At 42.7% G+C, this 20,028-nt stretch overlaps 2 protein-coding genes across 3 annotated transcripts in view; one reads left to right on the top strand and one right to left on the bottom strand.

Annotated features, from left to right (window-relative positions):
* Window positions 1-20,028, bottom strand: part of BIN1 (bridging integrator 1) — a 504,124-nt gene that overhangs the window by 312,689 nt on the left and 171,407 nt on the right. The window lies entirely within an intron of this gene.
* On the top strand, window positions 10,281-13,613 carry TMEM169 (transmembrane protein 169). Of its 2 annotated transcripts, none has more exons than XM_063118664.1 (2): window positions 10,281-10,712; window positions 12,023-13,613. In XM_063118664.1, exons 1-2 carry the CDS (start codon window positions 10,385-10,387, stop codon window positions 12,643-12,645), a joined length of 951 nt encoding a protein of 316 aa, XP_062974734.1. In that variant the 5' UTR covers window positions 10,281-10,384; the 3' UTR covers window positions 12,646-13,613. The 2 variants fall into 2 exon arrangements, with proteins under 2 accessions (XP_062974734.1, XP_062974735.1); XM_063118665.1 differs by having other exon boundaries at window positions 10,281-10,691.

Below are 20,028 nucleotides of genomic sequence, written 5' to 3' on the forward strand. Positions count from 1 at the left end.
GATGCGGAAGCCTGCTGATCCGACGGAAGGTCAGCCCAAAGTGGAGGGAGCCCGGCCCACCTCCTTCTGCTCTTCGGAGGGCATCCGCGTGGCATCTCTCTGGGCTTCCTCTCCTCTGCCGACGATCCGTTTGTTTGCAGTGCGAGAAGAGGCCCTCTTTGCCTGTCTGCGCTAGCCTCGCCGGGCTTGGAGAAAGAGGCGACAGTGGCCCGCTCATCCCATCTTCCCACCCTCGTCGCTAGCCGAGGAGGCGAACGAGCAGGGGCGTCTTCCCTCCTTGGCGTCCCCAAGGTGTGCATCAGGGCAGAGGCAGCTGCAGGCCTCGCTGATCGTGCAGGCGCAGGTAAGCAAGAGTTTAATTAAATGGGGTTTTATTTGTTCAGCATTAGGGGACCATGCATCTCCATCTTTCCTTTCTTTAAAATTTGTAGCAGGTGCAAGCCAGATGTTTCCCTCCCACACCCCTTTGTTAATGGGTCTGTGGCCTGCTGATGCATGCAAGGGCTGCTGGTTCCATGCAATCGCAGACGAGTAATTTCTATTGACCGAGAACCCATTGGATCTAATTCTTCTGTTGAAATTAATTCCTTTTCCACGATGTTCTCAAGGAGACGCTCACTTCTCCAACACTACATAGAAAGGATCCAGAAGATTATGAGCACATCACGTGTTGTTGAAGATTTCTCAGCTTGGGGCGTATTTGCAGTGGAGGCTGGTGGCTGTGAATCCGCACTGGATTTCAGCCAGAACTGTGAAGGAGCTATCCAAGGTGCTTAATCTAGTTTGGGGTGGGTGGGTTAAGCACCTTGGATAGCTCCTTTAGAGTTCTGACTGGTTCTTACTGAAACCTAGAGCGATCCATAGCCCCACTGACATCGGAGCCACCAGCTTCCACTGCATATTTGGGATATATGAGTATTTCTTATGAATATATGTACCCCAACACAGGAGTCCTTTTCTTATTAGAAGCATCCTCTGAAAGGAAAGAAGGATAGCTAAAGCCCCAACTTTCCTTGCAAGCGAACTTGCATGTGGGGAATCTTGCATGCATGTTAGAACAGGTCTGGGTTTTTCATGGAGGCACAGGACTGTGTATGACAACAAATAAAATGTCCTCCCTCATGCACCTGTACTGTGAAGCTTCTTCCTAAATCCATTGGTGTCAATTAAATAAATGGGATTCACTTACTGTGTCTTAGGTTGGATTACTTTGTAACAGGAAACTGACAACGAATTGTCATACTCTTCAGTTCCAGGCTTTAACTGTGAAACTTCTTACCTGTTACCCAAGCCGCCTTTTCTACAAGCAGCTCCTGGAAGGGTGGGATAATGATCCAACCACAATGAACGAGGCCTATTGCACAGGTCAGCAGCAAGAATGGGAAGGAGATCATTTTCTTGGGAAAGAGACATGTGATTCCCCCCACCCCCCATGGTTGGGTCACTTAATTCCCAGCAGTTGTAAGACTTTTTCCTGCCTAAGCGTGCATAGGATTGCGTCCTTAGGCTACAATCTTATACACACTGACCTGGGTGTAAATCCCATTGAATTCTGTGGGACTTACATTTGAGTAGACATGCATAGGGTTGCACTGCTAGGCTGCAAGCCTATGCACATTTATGTGGGAGTAAGTTTCATTAGACACAATATAACGTCTGAATAAATATGTATTGCAGAGTGCTATTAAAGGGCCAAAAAGGATGCCATGGCAGCCACAGGTAAAGCAGTAGCCCCTGCGAGCATTCCCCATGATGTGTGCGCCACTGGATATAAATACTCTTAACACACGAGTCAGCCCCTTGTTCATAACGAGAATGCCAGTGGTACATCCACCCAGACCACTGAGAACTGTCATGTTACCTCTATACCCCAAGTGGCCATCTCATACAAAAAATGTGTTTTATGTGATGAAGCAAACATGGAATACTTACACGGGCAAGTGCTTTAACCTGGCCACCGTCATGTTTATTTGGGGCCAAATGTTACCTGGATAGGTAGAAAATTGGTTCCTACATGATGCAGGTAAAAGGGCCTCCAGTGTGCTGATGTAATCACACTTTACAATAGGCGTATAAAGATTTTGCTTGAATGTAATCTTCCTCTCAAGTACCACTGTCTCTTTGGGCTTATGAAGCACAAATCAGTCTTATCTCACTGGCTCAAACTGCAATTCTGAGGCAGTGAGATGAATCTTTGCACAGATATTATCTCTCTACCCCACACCCTCTTTGTCAGATCACCCTCTTTGTTACTAGTGCAAATGCCGAGTCACCACGGGGGCTAATAGTCTGAAAATAATTGGATGAAATATGTTTGCCCGTTTCTGTTACGACTCAAACAACTTTATACTTTTAAAATAAATGTACTACAAGTAAACTGGCAAAGGTGAAAACAAACAAAAATGTTCTTTTTTAAAAGATCATTTGCCATTTCCTGAAGTTTGAGGTTGGAATCATGTAAAAAAATTCCCTCTCTTCTCCCTGGTGCCCTTTCCGCTCTTTCTCCTCAACTTCTCTTCCTTCTCTCTAACCATCACCAACTGACTTTTCTTCAGCCCCTTCCCCACGTTCTGTGCCTGTACTTTCATTCGACCAGCACTCTAAGAGCTCACAGGCGTCAGCATTATTACACATGTCGCATGGTACATTACATGCACAGTGTGAGGCATATGCATTAATCTCCCCTTTGCCTCATCCCTCTCCCTTTCTGAACTGCCCAAAGTTCAAGCTTTGAACTGTTTTGAACTTTCTGCATATTTCCTGCTTAATCTTCAGTTTAAAACAAAAATGAGCAAAATCGCTCTAGTAGATCTCTAGTAAGCCTTAAACCATGTTATTCCTATATAAGATTTCTCTTTGACTTTGGGAGAGGAAGACATTTTTAAAGGAAAATTACACCCACCCACACTCATAAAAGCCTGTACTAGATTTTCATGACTCACCATGGACTTTTCAAGGATAACAATAGGTCATCATGGATAGCAGCCCCAAAATGAAGAGTCCAATTTTAAGCATATTAGGACAGCAGTAGATGTTGTTGAACACAGTGGGACTATCATCTGACTAAACATGTTTCAAATTACATTGTTAATCCCACTGAAATCAATGGAACAGAGTGGGTTTAAGCACACAATCTGCCCACCTAAGTGATTTATAGATTCTAGCCTCATATTTTCAATCACATTGCCAGAAGCATTGTCCTAATGGAACCCTGCTGAGTTAACCACCAGTCTGAATCATCCATATGAGCTCATGCTTTCTGACAGCACAATCCTGTGTATGCCTACTCAGAAGTAAGTCCCATTCAGTTCAATAGGGCTTTTCCTCAGGTAAGTGGGCATAGGATCGCAGCCTAAAACAGCAGTTTCTTTCATTGTATGCTTTCCTTTTCTGAATACCCAGTTTCTCTTTAGGAATTGATTTTTCCTTATTTTTATAACCATTTGATATGTGTCTGGTTTCTAATAGAAGTACGCATTCTGTAAAACTAGAATAGGGATGGAACAACTGAAACAATCAGAGCAATCACAAGTAGTTGCCTTGCATGCCATTTTCTTGATAGAAAGGTAAGGTACAAATAAAATAAATAAATAAACCAGTTTGCTCACTGGACATTTTTGGAGTGGAGTATAATCTGGTACTGGTTAGAACAGGCTTCGCCAATTTTGGCTTCAGGTATTTTGGATTTCAGGTCCCATCAGCCCCAGCTAGCATAGCCAATCACCAGGACTACTGCGAGTTTTAGTTCAAAACATCTGGAGGGCACTAGGTTTGGAAAGGCAGAGCTACAAAGGAACAGTTGTTAAGGATGCTTCATTCAAACATGACAAGAAATATAGATAATGGATCGTTGCTCTGTACGTGGGGCTAGCTAACGTATTTTTGCTGTTGCTTTCATGGATCTTTGCTTCCACAGAACTGGACACTGGAAAAGTAGCCAAGTCAGTAGTGGTAAAATATCCACGAAACATTTGAGATGCCTTGGAGACTGCTCAGTTTACTATGGCATTGACTGGAGGAGAAGGCTACTAGTGGTGAAGGCTATCTGCTACCTCCAGTATCAGAGGCAGTATGCCTATGTATACCAGTTGCTGGGTAGGTTGACCATATGAAAAGGAGGACAGCTCTCCTGTATCTTTAACAGTTGTATTAAAAATGCAATTTCAGCAGGTGTCATTTGTATGCATACAGCACCTGCTGAAATTCCCTCTTTATCACAACAGTTAAAGCTACATGAGCCCTGTCCTCCTTTTCTTATGGTCACCCTACCTTTCTGCCCCCTTTCCTGCTTATATGAGTCTTGGAAGGAGGGAGGGGGCAGATGATAGGGCCAAGGAGGAATTTGGGAGAGAGTAATGATGGTCCTCATATCCTGAGGCAGATTTAAAGGTACAGGGGAATGTCCAGGTGGCTACCTGGCAACTCTACATAGCTGCCTTTCTAAATTTGGTTTCTAATTTTATAAAGTAGAGGTTCACCAGGGTCACTTTTGATTCTGGAAACATATCCACCAGAACAAAAGAGTCACATGAATGCTCTTGTTTTACAACTGACATATTTGTGGGAGCGAGGACAGTACACCCTCAAATTATGCACTAATGGGGAAAGGTTGCTAGTTCCTTCTCCACTTAAGATCTGGCCACATAATGAGAAGACAGGATACCCTGGAGAAGAGGCTGATGCTAGGGAAAGTGGAAGGCAAAAGGAATAGGGGCCGACCAAGGGCAAGATGGATGGATGATATTCTGGAGGTGACAGACTTGACCTTGGGGGAGCTGGGGGTGGCGTCAGCCGACAGAAAGCTCTGGCGTGGGCTGGTCCATGAAGTCACGAAGAGTCGGAAACGACTGAACAAATAAACAACAAAAACATTTAAATGGTATACTTAGGCCACAGCTAGACCTAAGGTTTATCCTGGGATCATCCAGGGTTTGCCCCTGCCTGAGCACTGTGTCACCTAGATTAACAGGTTTGACCCCTGGACAATCCAGGGATAAACCTTAGGTCTAGCTATGGCCTTAGTTGCTAAAGGATAACTGAGCACTGGGTGTGGGTTCTGCCTATGCAGGAGCAAGTGCTGCCTGGGATGAATCATGTTAGATGCCTCACTAAACAAAGAAATGCATAGAAATAAGGACAGATGGCCCCGAACAGAACAAGAGCCATTCAGGAATTCAGCATTTTCATGTTCCCTACACCCAGCAAACATCGTCCTATCTTACCTGTCTGCTTTTATTCCATGTCTCTTTAGGATTTTGTTGTGTTTCCTTGCCTGTCCTGTTGTTATGATGGAGGCCAAGGAAAGCTGCATTTACTACTTTATGGTTGCCCTACATATCTCAGATGGACCATATAACACAGTTCTTTAATCCCAGGATTAAATCTGGGCTAGGAAAAATAGGTCTTCATCATTCAGGGCATTAGTTCTGCTGGTGAGACACGGGCTCCCTTCACCCGAGTATAACTGATGCAAAGATGCTTTTATAGGTTAGAAACATTAACCCAGGAATTATTGTGATTCTCTTTCCTTCCCAATGAGAAGGTAACTATTTACTTGAAAACAATAATTGTCTTTTTCTACATAGCAGCATAGTATTGGGTGAAGGAATTATTTCATCTTGCATTGCATTTCTTTGGGGCTTACTTTGGCCTATATTTAATTCTGCGCTTGGCAGTTTTTGGCGAAAGGGGTAGGTGGGAGTTCAAAGATGTTGGTACATAATTTGATCATTCAACATTTGATGACTCCAGGTTGAATGCATAAATTGACTCCACTGAAAAGTATCATGTTTGAGGTGATAGGAGGTGATGTGAACGTTCTGTCTGTGATAGCTTATCCGTTCATGTTTATTACCAGTTGGTGCATGTTTATCATCACATGATAAACATGCAGGTGATATACAAACTAGGGGTGTGTGACCTTTTCGGCCCTAGAGGCTGAAAAGTGATGCAGCTTTGGGGACTGCATATGCACAGGCACATACATAGGCATGGACGTACGGACACTCTCTCTCTCTCTCTCTCTCTCTCTCTCTCTCTCACACACACACACACACACACACACACACACACACGCTCTCTCATTCTCTCTCTGATCTTCTGCACATGACTGATTTATTGCATGCTTGTGATTGGTCACTTGCGGAAGTTTGCAGGTCCTTTTCATTATGTCAGCAGTCTCCAATGCCTCTCCCACTGTTTTCAAGCAGAAATCCATCATTTTATAAAAACCTTGAAAATGCAGTAATAAATGAAAAACACGCCATCTGCTGATGGTAGAATTGAAACATTTGGGAAGGAACTGGCAAAAACAGGGGCGGGGGAGTGTTGTGCCTATCATTAAACACGTGAAGACTCTAGAAGACAAACCTCCAGGAAGACTGCAGGACTGAATGCAGCTTCTCTCTCTCAATATTTGTCTCTCTCTCTCACACACACACATTAGCCATCCTGCTGCCAATTGTTCTTTCCTTGCTGCTAGCAGCGGTGGGAAAAGAGCAATTTATGTGAGAATCTCTGGGGGAAGGAGTGGAGAGTGCAGGCACCATGGAAGCTGACAGGGAGAGAATTCAGCAGCAGTGTGCGTGTGGGCTAAGTGGGTGGAGTCAAGACCTCAATGGGGGCACAGTAAAGGGTGTATGTTGAGTGGTGCAGGTTGTGCACTCCTGTAATACTCAAAAGCAAGTTTCTCAAAATGAACTTGAAACCCTTTTGAGTTCTCTTCCTAAAAAGGCCCGTTTCCCTCCTTGCCCTTTGGAACAGGGGTAAAGGTTAAGGAGGAGGAAGTGCATAGTCTTCAGTGTAGATTTGACAGAACAAGCCAAAGTGAGTAGGAGCACTGTATTCTGCGTTAAACAAAATGTTGCAAGTGCCTTCAAACTGGGTGCTTCACATGACTTTTAAAGTGATCATTGTTAGCTGCCGTAGCGTAATAAAATGGCATTCTGTGGCAGGCATTACACAATTACTTTCTTCAAACAAAGCAGTCTATGTACCTTGTCCTTCACTGACAAAAAAACCTCCTTAAAAATGTATCTAGCCACCTGCTTTTCCCGGTATTACATTAATGCTCCCATTGTCTCTTTGTTTTGGAGTCTTCCTCCAATGCTATGCAAGTAATACCCACGTTCCTGCCAGAAACAAGTCGTTTTCTTTAGCCTTGTTCTAGTGTAACCTTCCCCAAGCTGGTTGGGGATGTTTGGTCTACAACTCCCATTGTCTCTGACTGTGATGGCTGGAGGAGATGGGTGTTGTAGTCCAAAATATATATAGTTGGCACCAAGTTGGGGATGACAGCTTTAGTGCTTTTTCCAAGTGACTGCATGTGGTATAATTGCTGAGGCATGGCCTTGGCCCCTTTGAGCTGTTTCATGAGAGAGAAATTGGAAGGTCCATCTCCTCTGTGGCTGCTGGCACTCTGCTATTGCAGCTCCTGGAAGAGTGAGAGTGGTTCTTTCATCCAGGTGTTTCAGTGGTGACTTTAGGAGTGGCTGTTCTGGATTCAGAATCTTCTAACCCAGTGGTCTTCAACTGGTCCAGACCCGAGACCCACCATGGACTCCCAACCTGCAACATGACACCTATTTTCACCATTGCCCAACATGGCAGCAACAGCTTTTCCAATGACCCATCTGGACTGATCTTGCATTCCACTTTTGGGTCACAACCTGCCAGTTGAAGACCACTGTTCTAATCCTTCTGTTAGTTAAACTAGCTACTCTTGAGAAGTCTTGATACAAACAACAGGTATCTAACCAAGCTGGGAGGCCAACAATTATGTTTTTTTTTTATTTCATATATAATACTTATACCCCATTTAATATCATAAAACCTCTAGGTGGTTTCATACAAAAGACTGTAAAAACCACAGCTATAATACATGTATAATACAATATAACAAACAGGTACAACTTGCAACAGAAAAATAAAACACAAACAGAGCAGCAACATGATCAGTTACAAGGCACAGAAAGCGTATGTAAACTACATGGGGGAGGGCGTTCCAGAGGGTGGGCGCTATTACTGAGAAGATGCACTTTCATGATGTTACTTGGCAACATTTCATTGGTTGTGAAATGGCCAACAAGGCCTCCTCTGAAGAACTCAGAAGTTGACTGGGTGTTTATAAAGGAAGGTGGTCTATAGTAGGCATCCTGGTCTCAAATTATTTGGGATTATAATTTGGTATACTGTAAGAGAGTATGAAGTAGGAGATACATTTTTTCAATCATAAAACAAAGTGGAAAGTGCTCTTATCAGAATGGTTTAAATAATCCTGTGAAGATGATACCTGGAAGCAGGGTGATTGAGGGAAACTCTTTTAAAAGCTAGATAGAATCTATTTCGAATGTAGATGAAGCTAATGCATCGCTTAGTACTTAAGATAGCTCTCCTTTAAATCTCCCAAAGTGCATTTTGACTGACATCAGTTGAAACCTATTATAATAACAATATCATTTTCAATTGGCGGATGCAAACTTAGAAGCTAATATTCATACCATTGACCTGTTGATATCTGGGCCTTGTTGTCAAACCATGAACAAAACTGTTCATTTACCAGGATATATTTTTGAGCCAGTGCTAGGAGCTAAGGGAGATCTGAAAAAAGAGCTCTCATTAATTTGGGTCCAGTGCAGCTCCAGGTGTAAAGTCAGAACGGTATATTGGATATAGTGTTCATAGTATTACACTTGGTACCACATGCATGCAAAAGTATCTTCTAAAAATCAGGGGAATTTGCTTTTGCTTTGGAGGTTGTTTTGATCTGCAAATTAGTGACTCTAAGAAACTGGCTTTATGTTTTGAAATTCAGAATCATATGGTTGAACCACTCCTGGATTCTACTAACAAATCCCTGCAGCAATCTGCAACTGTGTTGACAATACTGCTTGGGGGTCATCCAAAAGTCCTTTCTTGGGACTACTGCTTTAACCGTTACTGGCCATCTGCTCGTTTTGGGGAGAGCAAGATTTGATGGAATGTGTACTTGCTAACACTTCCTTTTTGGCAATGTAACCATTTCTGAGGATTCTTCCTCCACCCCTGCAATGGTTGAACCTTAATTGGTATAAAAGTGAGATCTTGTTTTTTAAGTGATGATCATTCATCTGCAAAACATCTTAATTGCTTTCACACTGAAAAATTGCCCCATTGTAATTGAATAAACACATGTCCTCACTGTTGCTTATTCAAACATGATTATAATTTGTCAATATTTTTGCACCCAATATGTGCTAATTAGCTGTTGCCCTGCCAGGTCAAGTACATTGTGCTTTTGAGGCGGAATAAATCTGTCCGCATCTCACCCTTTACTTTGTGCAATAGGAAATCTTTTTAACTAATGGTGATAATTTCCACAAACTCCACAGCTTTAGTGGCCAAGCAGTTGTCCACAGGAAAGCCACAAGCACGACATGAATACAACAGTACCCTGCCACCCATGTTCCCCAGCAATTGGTGTACATAGGCATACTGCCTCTGAGGTAGCGTATAACCATCAGGACTAGTAGACATTTATAGCCTTATCCTCCTTCAATTTACCTGCGTTAGCTTCCTGATAAATGCACACCTGGACCAAAATATACATTTCTGTTGTCATGTGCATGCCTGTTCCCTCCGGCATTCACACATTCTGGCAAACTGACACAGGACACCAAATCAGTGAAAAGCTTAATGCTTACACACTCCAAAAACACTCAGAGCTGATTGATGGTCAGAATGCTTTAGGCTCCAAAATAACGTATGGTCAAAATGCTACTCTCTGCAATAGCAACCTGGTTGTCCAGTTGCCATCAGGCAATCAAAAAGAGGAATTCTTGAAAGGCTTAGCAAACCATCCCAAAGGAGCTTCTCCAAACTCCACATACGTTGGTAACACTCAGGGAGCATGGCCAACACCTACAAGATCACGGGAAGGGTAAAATCTCAGGCACAAGAACTCCCCTGCATGTACTTTAGCTCTGGGGGAGCTCTCTGCCATCTGAGCCTGCCAGGGAAGAAAACCTACAGTCAATCCTACAGTCAGCTGAACACTGAACTGACCAGGGAAGGTAAAATCTCAGGCACCTACACACAATCCACAGCAAATGTGAGCTCACAGTAGTTTTCATGGCACAGATCCAATGCATTGCTTCAAATCCTTGCTCACCATAAACTTGCCAAATGCTGTAGGATGCTCTTTTTTCTTTTAAACAAATGGATTATGTTCCCCCACTATTTTCTCCCTTTTCTCTCTCTTTTAGGACTGGGAATGGAATGTTTTCATTTGGTGGTGCTGAAACGGCTGCTACTGTTAGAGGCAGCACATCCCCTTGCAAGTCAGTATTAATATCTCATAAGAACAAAAGAAGCTGATTTAATAAAATAAAAATAAAAACTTGCCAAGATGCCCAGCGAGAGGCTCCAAAGTAGTAGTGGGATGGAGGAGCCTGCACTAAGGGAAACCAAGGGCAGGACACAGAGCCCTAACTGCAACTCCTTACGCAGGGCTGTGGCGACTGCAGTGACTTTCGATGGGGAAGCCACCACCGAGAGAAGGAAAAAGAGAAAGAAAGAGTCACGCCCAGAATCGATCATCATTTATCGGTCAGGGAATGAGAGCAAGGTGGAAGAAGAACAGACGGATGAGGATGGAGCTGAGAGAAGTTCCGAAGAAGGCTCCAAGTTCTTGGGACATTCTCTTGGAGGAGATGGTAAATGCCCTGGAATAAATGGTCTGTGGTTTCTCCTCTAGGGAAGGGGTTCTATGGCTTTCCCCCACACACACACTGGCCAAGTTCAGAAGATACCTTAAGGGGTCTTAAACCATGGCTTTAACCACAGCGAATAAGGCAAAACACACACCAAAAAAACCCTTATTCACTGTGGTTTAAGGTGCCTTGTGAACAGGACCACTAAGGACTTATTGTTTGTTCTGTTTTCTTTTTGTCTGACATGTTCATGCTATGTGCCCAAAGGTTTTTCTACTTCTGTTGTCTGAAAAGTATTACTCCTAAGAGTTACTACACAGCTGTGAAAGTTAGTGATTGGTTTGGTCTTACAAGGTGAGAAACCTGGGAAAGTAATACCAGGAACATTTCAGCTCTATCCTGTATAGAGCAAGGTGTACCCTTGTTCTTCATGGTCCTGACATACCTAACTCTGCATCAGATTGAGCTATTTTGTTTTCTTTTTAGACTAATGCTACAAACTTATACACACCTGCATGGAAGTCAATCCTGTTGAACACAGTGGGACTTATCACTGATTAAGCATACATATTATCGGGATACATGCTAGTCAAAATCATGCGAGTGAACTTCTTCATTGGATATAGATGTTCAGAGCAAAATTAAAATAAGCATTACTTATATGCACAAGTGAAGTAGAGCCTTTACTCTTGGAATAAAATAGCAGATTGTGTTACTAGCTATGCTTTGCTGAGAGAAATGACTGACGATTCTCATACTACCCTACTTGCGTAGCGGAGATGGCCACAATTTAGCACAGTGGTGCACAGCCTTTTTTGCCCCAAGGGCCACGTGATGCTGGCTCAGGGGTGCTGCACATGCGCATGCACACAAGAATACACATACGCACACCCCAAAAATCCTAGCAGTGGTGGAGAAAGAGTGACCTGTATGAGGGTCTCTGGGGTACTGCATAGAAGTATTGGCAGAGGGAATTTGGTGGTGGGGTCAGGACATCCATGGGAGGCCACAGGTTGAGCACTTTGATTTAGCATATGAAACCTGCTGGATCAGACCATCTACTTCAGCATCTTCCCCCACCCCCATTGGTTTCTTTTTTCTCTTTGGGAAGCCAGCACACAGGGTGTGAAAGGAGCTTCCCTGCTTGTGCAATGGAATGATCCAGCAGATCTCTGCTAGCACAATTTGAATTTGAGGAATGTCACCTTTGGATACTGCCCCAATGTTCCAATATATATTTGAGGCACTGCAGAAAATGCAGTAAAACTCATTGCACAAAAATGAAACTCCGGTTTGTTTTGCTTTTGATTTATTCAGTTTCTTTTTGTCCCTAGGTTCTTGGGCAATGCCCTTAGATAGCAGATATGTTACCTTAACTGGAACCATCACAAGAGGAAAGAAGAAAGGCCAGATGGTGGACATTCACGTGACCCTCACTGACAAAGAGCTGCAGGAGCTGGCTAGGTCAAAGGAGCCTCCAAAACCTGAAATGGCTGAAGGGAAAAAGACTTGTGAGGTTGGGCTGGATAAAGGCCCCCATGTCCTTCTTTGGAGCCTTGCCTGTCTCCCTGTCATCTTTGTCATGTCCTTCGTGGTTTCCTTTTACTATGGGACCATCACTTGGTACAATGTCTTCTTGGTGTACAATGAAGAGAGGACCTTTTGGCACAAGATCACTTTCTGCCCCTTTCTAATCATCTTCTACCCTATCATAATCATGGTGGTTTCATCCTCCTTGGGCCTCTACACAGCAGTGACTCAGGTCTCCTGGGCCTTTGGGCATTGGTGGCACGCTGTCAGAGATATGGAGAAAGGGTTCTGTGGCTGGCTTTGTAGCAAGATGGGCCTAGAAGATTGTTCCCCATACAGTATTGTTGAACTACTGGATTCTGACAATGTCTCAGGTACCCTCTCAGCTAAAGGCTCAGCCCAGGGTGAAGAGATTTCAGCCGTCTGAACCTTTGCTTTAAGTGACTCTGATGCCTCATGTTCACAGGTATTACAAATCAACCTACAGTGACTTCAGGAAGCGTGCACTGTCTTAAGTGATGAAACCTTGAAGCCAATTCAAACATTCAGGGGGGGAAAACCCACATGGGTCAGTCCTTCCTGGATGGTACGACTTCAAAATGAAGGGGTGATTACAAATCTAAATACTTTCTCCTTGTCAAAAATTGACATTTTGGGCAAAGCTAGCATGCCCAGGAGAAGGGTTCTAGTCTTGCTGTATTTTTGACTTGCTAGTATTCAATATGACGCAGTACAGACCTTGACTTGCCATAGGCCAGTATATACCACTTCAGGCTGTCAGTGAAGAGTTGCCTGTTTGAATAAACGAAACATCTCCCTGCACATACAAAAATAACATGTCATTCAGACAGCTGTGCAGGATTTATTTTTAATAACATTAAAACATTCAACCTACCCAAAGCCTGATATGGTTCAGTCCAGGAGCAGCTTTACAGCTTGATTCTGCTGGTTGTATAAACTGGTCCTTTGATTCTTAAATGAATGTGAAACATCAGTGTGCTGGGTAAGAATCTACCGTTCCTTGTGAACATGTATGGCTGGTTTATAATACTGCTGGACTGATCAGTTTTATTAAAACACATTGTTTAGTGACAAAAAGAAAGAGAAAACTGTTTTATTGGGGTTATTTGGTTGGGAGGAGAATGGAAAGAGAAAATGGGCTCCAAAGCTTCCTGCATTTGCAAAATGGATCTTCAAATGTGAACATGCTGATGCAGTCTTCCAATTGATGCCTGACTCTTACTTGTGCTGAAAATCAGAAGCTGCCAGGTGATGGTGGCTGCATTTACCTGAGAGTAAATCCTATTAAAACAGAGCCCAAATGCTATTACCTTTAGCCTAAGGTGACAAAGGTGCTGTCTTACGGTTTTATCCTAAGACATAGGTGCTGTCTCAAGGTTTTTTGGAACAGACACCACTGATGGATCAATTTTTCCCTCCCCCTGCAGCCCCCAAATGCCTCCCCATATCTGCTCCAGAGGGTTGGGAGACCCTCTGGAGCAGATTTGGGGGGTTGCAGGTGGGAAGAGGAGAAGGAAACTCCACTTGCCTAACACTGGATTTTGCCTCAAGAAACAAGAGTCCCAAGAACAGTCTCCTGGGAAAGCAGTGGAGAACTCGAATGCTACAAGCCATGTCAGGCCCTTTCTCCATTTTATATGCCCGCTACTATTTCTCATTGGTCCCTATTTAGTCACCACATATTTTAAGTCCATTTAATATTTGTCAGAGTGTCAGCTCTAGCATGTGGTTTAATGTGTGAGCAGAAAGCCACAGTGAATTGAAACCTTCCTTAATGTGAGGGAAAGCAAAAACATGTACAAAATTAGTAAGATGAGCTTGTGAATGAAGTTACATTTATGTAGATGTCCACCACCCCTTACCTTGCTGCTATCACTGATCTCAGATTGGAAATAGAAGTGGGACTGCCAGGGTCCCTTTCCTTGGGTCGGGAGGATGCACAATTGAATGCCTCCTTCTAGCACCAAGGGGCTGTCTAAATGCTTGGTGGTGTGGTGTTGATTATATCAATTATAGCAATTGGGCTTTCTGCTGAAGCTGAGGAGAAAACTGACTTTTTTCTCTGGAGCGAGTCAAGGACACACAAGATGACGTCAAGACAACCCCTAAGCCTCACTCCAGAGTTACAGCGGAGGTGTGGCCGGGCAGATGGCGACCCCTGATTGGTCACCATCTGCTTGGGCAGAGGACAGGGAATGTGACTGGTACTGGAAATCTCACACTTTCCCTGCGGCATCAAGATTAGCCACTACCGCCCTGCAGCAGTGAAAGCACATCATTGCGGCAGCAACCCACCACCATAAAGACAGCCCCCATGAAAAAAGGTGAGGTCAGGGGTGGGGCCATAGGCCCTGATGTCATCTGGCCTCCTACCCCTAAACTGAACCCATCCACACAAGCCATATTACAGACTATACAATGGGATGGAAAAGGTGCTGATACCATTACAGAGTACTCAAATCTTATTGTTTGTATGGTGCAAATATCGTAATATTGGGGTCTGGTAGTTACACCACATCTACATAAATTTTACATTTTCTTCTGGGATATGCATTATTGGGCCTTCTTGCTTCATGGTCTATTGACTTCTGTGAGGTAAACGAGGTTTAAGCCCAAATGCTGGTGCTATTTGTATTTGCCTTTCTTATGCCTTCCTAAACTCTAGATTCTTTTTCTTATCACACCGCTTTAGTTGCCTAATGCTGCAAAGTGTCTGTAAGGCTTACTAACTGTATGAAAAGCCATGCTGTAGTTGAAAAGCACAATGTTCTTTCCTTCCTCTACTCAAAATTAATTGCTGATAATGTGCCATTGGGTGTGTAATATACAGATGTAACATTATTTGAGCAGTTGAGCCTGTCTGAAAGTATACTCATTGCATTCAGGTCAAACATTCAACTTTCTCTCCAAGTCAAGCTCAGGAAAAGCCAAAAAAGGGATTCTGCAAGTTTGCAGCAGAAGTTGGCTGTTCACAGTGCTAACTCGCTAATGCTTGTTGCCGTTAAGCCTATGCGGCAGGGTCCTGCTATTTATTGTGTTATCTGTACAGCACCATGTACATTGATGGTGCTATATAAATAAATAATAATAATAATCCATCCCATGACCAAAGCAGCTTTGCATCTTTTTAAAAACTGAGTTTTGCTTTCCAAAATAATAAATGTATAGCAGTTCTTAATTTTTATTTTTTTTAAAAGTGAATAGCCTGCCTAAAGCATTGCAGGAGGGGCAAGACTTATGACTGACTGAATCAGTATTTGATTCACTTGGATGCATGTCTGTAATTTACATTGACCCAGTTTGCATGATCAAATTAAGCTTGTTCTAATCAGTGGCACATGCCAGCTGCCACTTCCCTAATTCTCACCACCACCACCCCAGCACAGCCTGTTGTATCCAAACCTGGGCAGCATGGCTTGTTTGAGGGTTATTTAAGCCATGCTCAGTTATTTAAGCCATGCTCGCTTATTACATCATTTGAACCGCTCCATTGTGAAATTGGAGAAAAATCTGCAGTGGCTCCTGTTTTAATGTTACATCTTTATGCACCCATTTGTTTATCTTGCTGGAATTCCCCAAAGAGGCTTACTAGCTGAATGTGTATAGTTACTATGTTTGTACTGGGAGATTTAGGGTTGTATCCAATATTAATCTAACTTAAGTCTCATTCATTTCTACTCTAAATAGGACTAACATTGGATACAACCCTTAAAGATATATTTCCTAATATTTATTGGATCTCTCTCTCCCTCTCTCCTTGATCTCTGGCCCTAAAGTGTACCTTTGTTCTCCCTTGCTTGACTTGTATTAAAGTGCTGTGGATGTTAGTTTTGTATTTATCATTTTTTTCCTTTTTAACTTCTACATTTTTCTTAAGATTCTTTCATTCTTCAACCCCCATTCCACAAATATAAGCTGTCTTTCATTGAGATTTGGATATTCTTGGATTCTTCACTTTAAGAATTAAAGTCCTAACCTTCTTGTTGTTACATATTCTACTAGAGTTGGAAGCACAAGAAATAGTACACAGCAGGTCTATAAATAGTGTTGTTGTTGTTGTTGTTTTACATTTCTATACCACCCCATGGCCGAGGCTCTCTGGGCTGTTTACAAAGATTAATACATTAAAATATGGTATACAAGGTTTTAAAAAAATCATTTACATAAAACACAAACAAACAGTATACATGAAGACAACATATATCTAAAAACAACTTTTAAGCAATCAGCCATAACCATAAGACAAAGCCAGGACTTATTAAAAGCTCATCATATGCTGTCAAACATCTGAAAAAAGAGATGGGTTTTAACCTAGTGCTGAAAAGAAGCCTGGCACCAGGCAGGCTTCACTGGGGAGACTATTCAACAGTTGGGAGGCCACCCCTGAGAAGGCCCTCTCTCTTGTTGCTGCCTTCTGAGCCTCCCTCAGAGGAGGCACCTGAAGGAGGCACCTTAGATGCTGAGTGTAGAGTATGGGTAGGTTCATGTTGGGAGAGACGCTCCGTCAGGTATTGTGGTCCTAAGCCAAGGCCAGAAGCATCTGTTAGATTCTCAGCTGATGTTTCTCCCTATAAATTTTTGTCATTAGCAAGATTAATGTAGAGATAGCGTTCAGAGTTTCTGATCCAATCCCTTTATTAATCACAGGACTTTAAAATATCAAGTTACGGAAATACTAAGCAAAGCACTAATACATTGATGTTGAAAGTGCAGGGATATAAATTATGTAAATAAAAAAATCTGCCTTAGTGATCCCACACACCATCACCCTGATTTTCATTACATACATTCTTTAAATGATAATTGCTCTCATAGATAATGGGTTGGATCCACACTTGTTCATACTTAGACTCGACCGATTGAAATCAATGGTTCTTAAGTTAGTCATGTCTAACATAAAATTCACTGCTTCTATGGGTCTAGTCTGAGTCATCAAGCATGTCCAAGTCCAACCCATTGTCATTGTCAGATGAGCCTTTTTTAAAAAAAAAATTAATCATTTAATTGTGATTTTAACAAATCAAATCCCGTAGAAAACAATGAAAATGAAAACATTACATATATAAGAAATATCAGTATTCCAATAAGTAGAAAATTCTAAAACAAAGACAGAAAATTATGTGTAAGCATCAAGAAAAGCAGACCAAATAACCATTTATTTATCCATTCATGTGTAGTGCTGCCCATGTTTCCTTCACATTGTTGAGCATGCTAGTTGCCCTCCCCTTTTAGCTACTATATGTGTGCATCTGTACATGCACAGGGCCTCTTCGCTCACATGCATGCAGGTTGTGCCCCTGGCAGCCACATCAGTGTTGCTGTTGCAAGCCATGGCTGGCAGGTCAGGTGTAATCCTGCTCTCTGTCATGCAGGGCTAGGGAGTGTTTTATGAACAACCCTAGTGACAGCTGTGACGATACTACAGTAACTACCTAATTAGTAGTTATAGGATAAAAAGACATCTGAGAATAGCTGGATAGAGGATCCAACATTTCCTGCTTTCTGGCTCCCAGCAGCCCCAAGGGCAGTGCAGATCCTTCCTGTAACCATCACATGATCTGCAGAGTCAAAGGGGATGTCAGTCAGCCAGGCTTGGCTTGGCTCAGCTTGGCTGGTGAAGAAGTACGATGTTGAGCATGAAATGCTGTTCAGCACAGTACTACTCTTAAACAACCATTGCTTGATTCTGCAGCCACTGGCTCCTCCGTGGTGGGGAGGAATGCATTAGGCTGGGGGGTGCCTTCTGGCCTAGAAGATCCTGGGATGGCAGACAGTAGCTCACTGGATGAAGCCTCCTCCACCTTGGAGTCCTCTTAGTAAGAAAATCAAGGCCAAGGAACATGGCAGATGTTACTAGTTCATGCGAATGAACAGCAGTCAATTTAAGGACCAGCAGTGAATAGCTGGTACTCTGTTTTATGGTGACAATAACTTACAAGCATCTTTAGTGTTTAACTAGGAAGAAATAGAATAGGAGAGGAAGCAGAGGCCCAAAACCATTATGGCTTTTGCACAAAAATGCCTTGACAATCCCAGGTTTGGTTTGCACAACTCTTGTGACGCCCTACTAAAGCCACACCTGTTGTTTGGATCAATTTCCTTTATCATCAGCTGTGACAAATCCTCTGAGTGGAAGTGTGCTTATGCAGTCAGGTTCTGTCTTTATTTCACAATTCCTAGTAGTGGCCCTCTTTTCCACAGAGACTTTACTAGTCTTGGAGCTTAATTATTGCATGGAAAGATTCCTTGCAGGACGTTCTATTGTGATAAAATGTCTGGGCTGCACCCTCCCCCGCCCCACTTCCCACATCCAAAATTGTTCATGGTGAGCTTCATCTAGTCTATGTAAAGATCCTGTTGCTGTTTCATAGGGGAAAGGCTCAGTTTTACTGTATACAGAATCCATTCACACAGCTGTGGACCTCAGTGTCCTGCAGCATTACAGCTTCAGCCCTTGAGGTAATGTGCCCTTTCTTGGGATGCAACTGGAGACCTATTCTTTTATTCTCTTGTAAAGTGGCCCAAAGAAGCTTAGCCTTGGGCAGCCTTGCTTGTGACATTGCTTCAGGCCTAGAATGTGCTTGTTCAAAGTAGGCTGTGTTTTAGGATAGCAAGGACATCTTCAATGATAAAAAATAGGCAAGGTTTCCTCTGGGGCCATCAGATCTCTATGGCTCCTTTATGGTGTGTGTGTGTTTAGATTTTTAAACAATTTTGCATGACTAGGTGTAATTCTGCTAATGCAAAGTTTTTACTGCTTGCGGAAATCCTGAGTTCATCCTTGAGCAAGTGTGAAATCCAATAATTTGATTCTGCTTGCACAAGCTATTGCAAAAGCTGTTGTACAAAGCATTTCACATGGTGTTGCATAGGTTATTCCACAAGGTGTTGCAAAAGATATTGCACAAGCTTTCCAGAAGGCATTCTGCAAGGTGTTGTGTGACTCCATTAGGTGCTAGCTGTTTAGCTAGCGGTTGTGCAACCACTGGCAGAATAACGCTAAATCTTGTATTTTTCACTAGCATAATGCTGAATATAACCCATATTCTGCAAAATGAAATTGCCATTTAATCTAGTGCCTCCTTTCTAGCAGACATTATACGCAGATACATCTAGTTTTAAAGGTGAGCCAGCAATACCTCTGCATTCCCAAATGAAGCCCATTAATCAAATCTTGATAGCTATTCTACAATGAAGTTCCATGTAAATTTACCAGGTCCAGAGGGAAGATCAATAATCAACATTTAATTTAAAATTATTAGCAAGGATTTGCAAGACTGAATAAATAGACCCAAGAGGGATGTAGAAAGGATAGTGCTACTAATTGCTTGCCTGTATATTTAACACAAGCACCTCTATAATATTCTGCAAACAAGGATGATGGGGTAGATGTGATACCACTCAGGAAGAAATGTTTTGACAACAGAATTAAAATAAAACCCCAACATACATTGGTTTGCATATTGCACCTAGAACAAAATTGGCAGTAAATTACTGTTAAATATTAATAGGAATAGTGATGAAGACTTGATTAATTTCTGTTGGTTGTTGAATTATCACAAATCCAGGCACGAAGAGTTTACAAAGCTTTCTGGGTCAGAAGCTAAAAGCAATGTTTGGGCTCAATCTAAGAACTGAAGAAGAGCCATGCTGGATCAAACCAAAGGCCTGTCTAGTCTGGCATTCTGTTTACATGGTGGCCAACCAGCTGCCTATGAGAAGCCCACAAGTAGGACATGAGTGCAACAGTACCCTTCCATTCGTGTTCCCCAGCAACTGGCACACAAAA

The sequence above is a fragment of the Elgaria multicarinata genome, chromosome 2 (genome assembly GCF_023053635.1).
Source record: "Elgaria multicarinata webbii isolate HBS135686 ecotype San Diego chromosome 2, rElgMul1.1.pri, whole genome shotgun sequence".
NCBI classification, from domain to species: domain Eukaryota; kingdom Metazoa; phylum Chordata; class Lepidosauria; order Squamata; family Anguidae; genus Elgaria; species Elgaria multicarinata.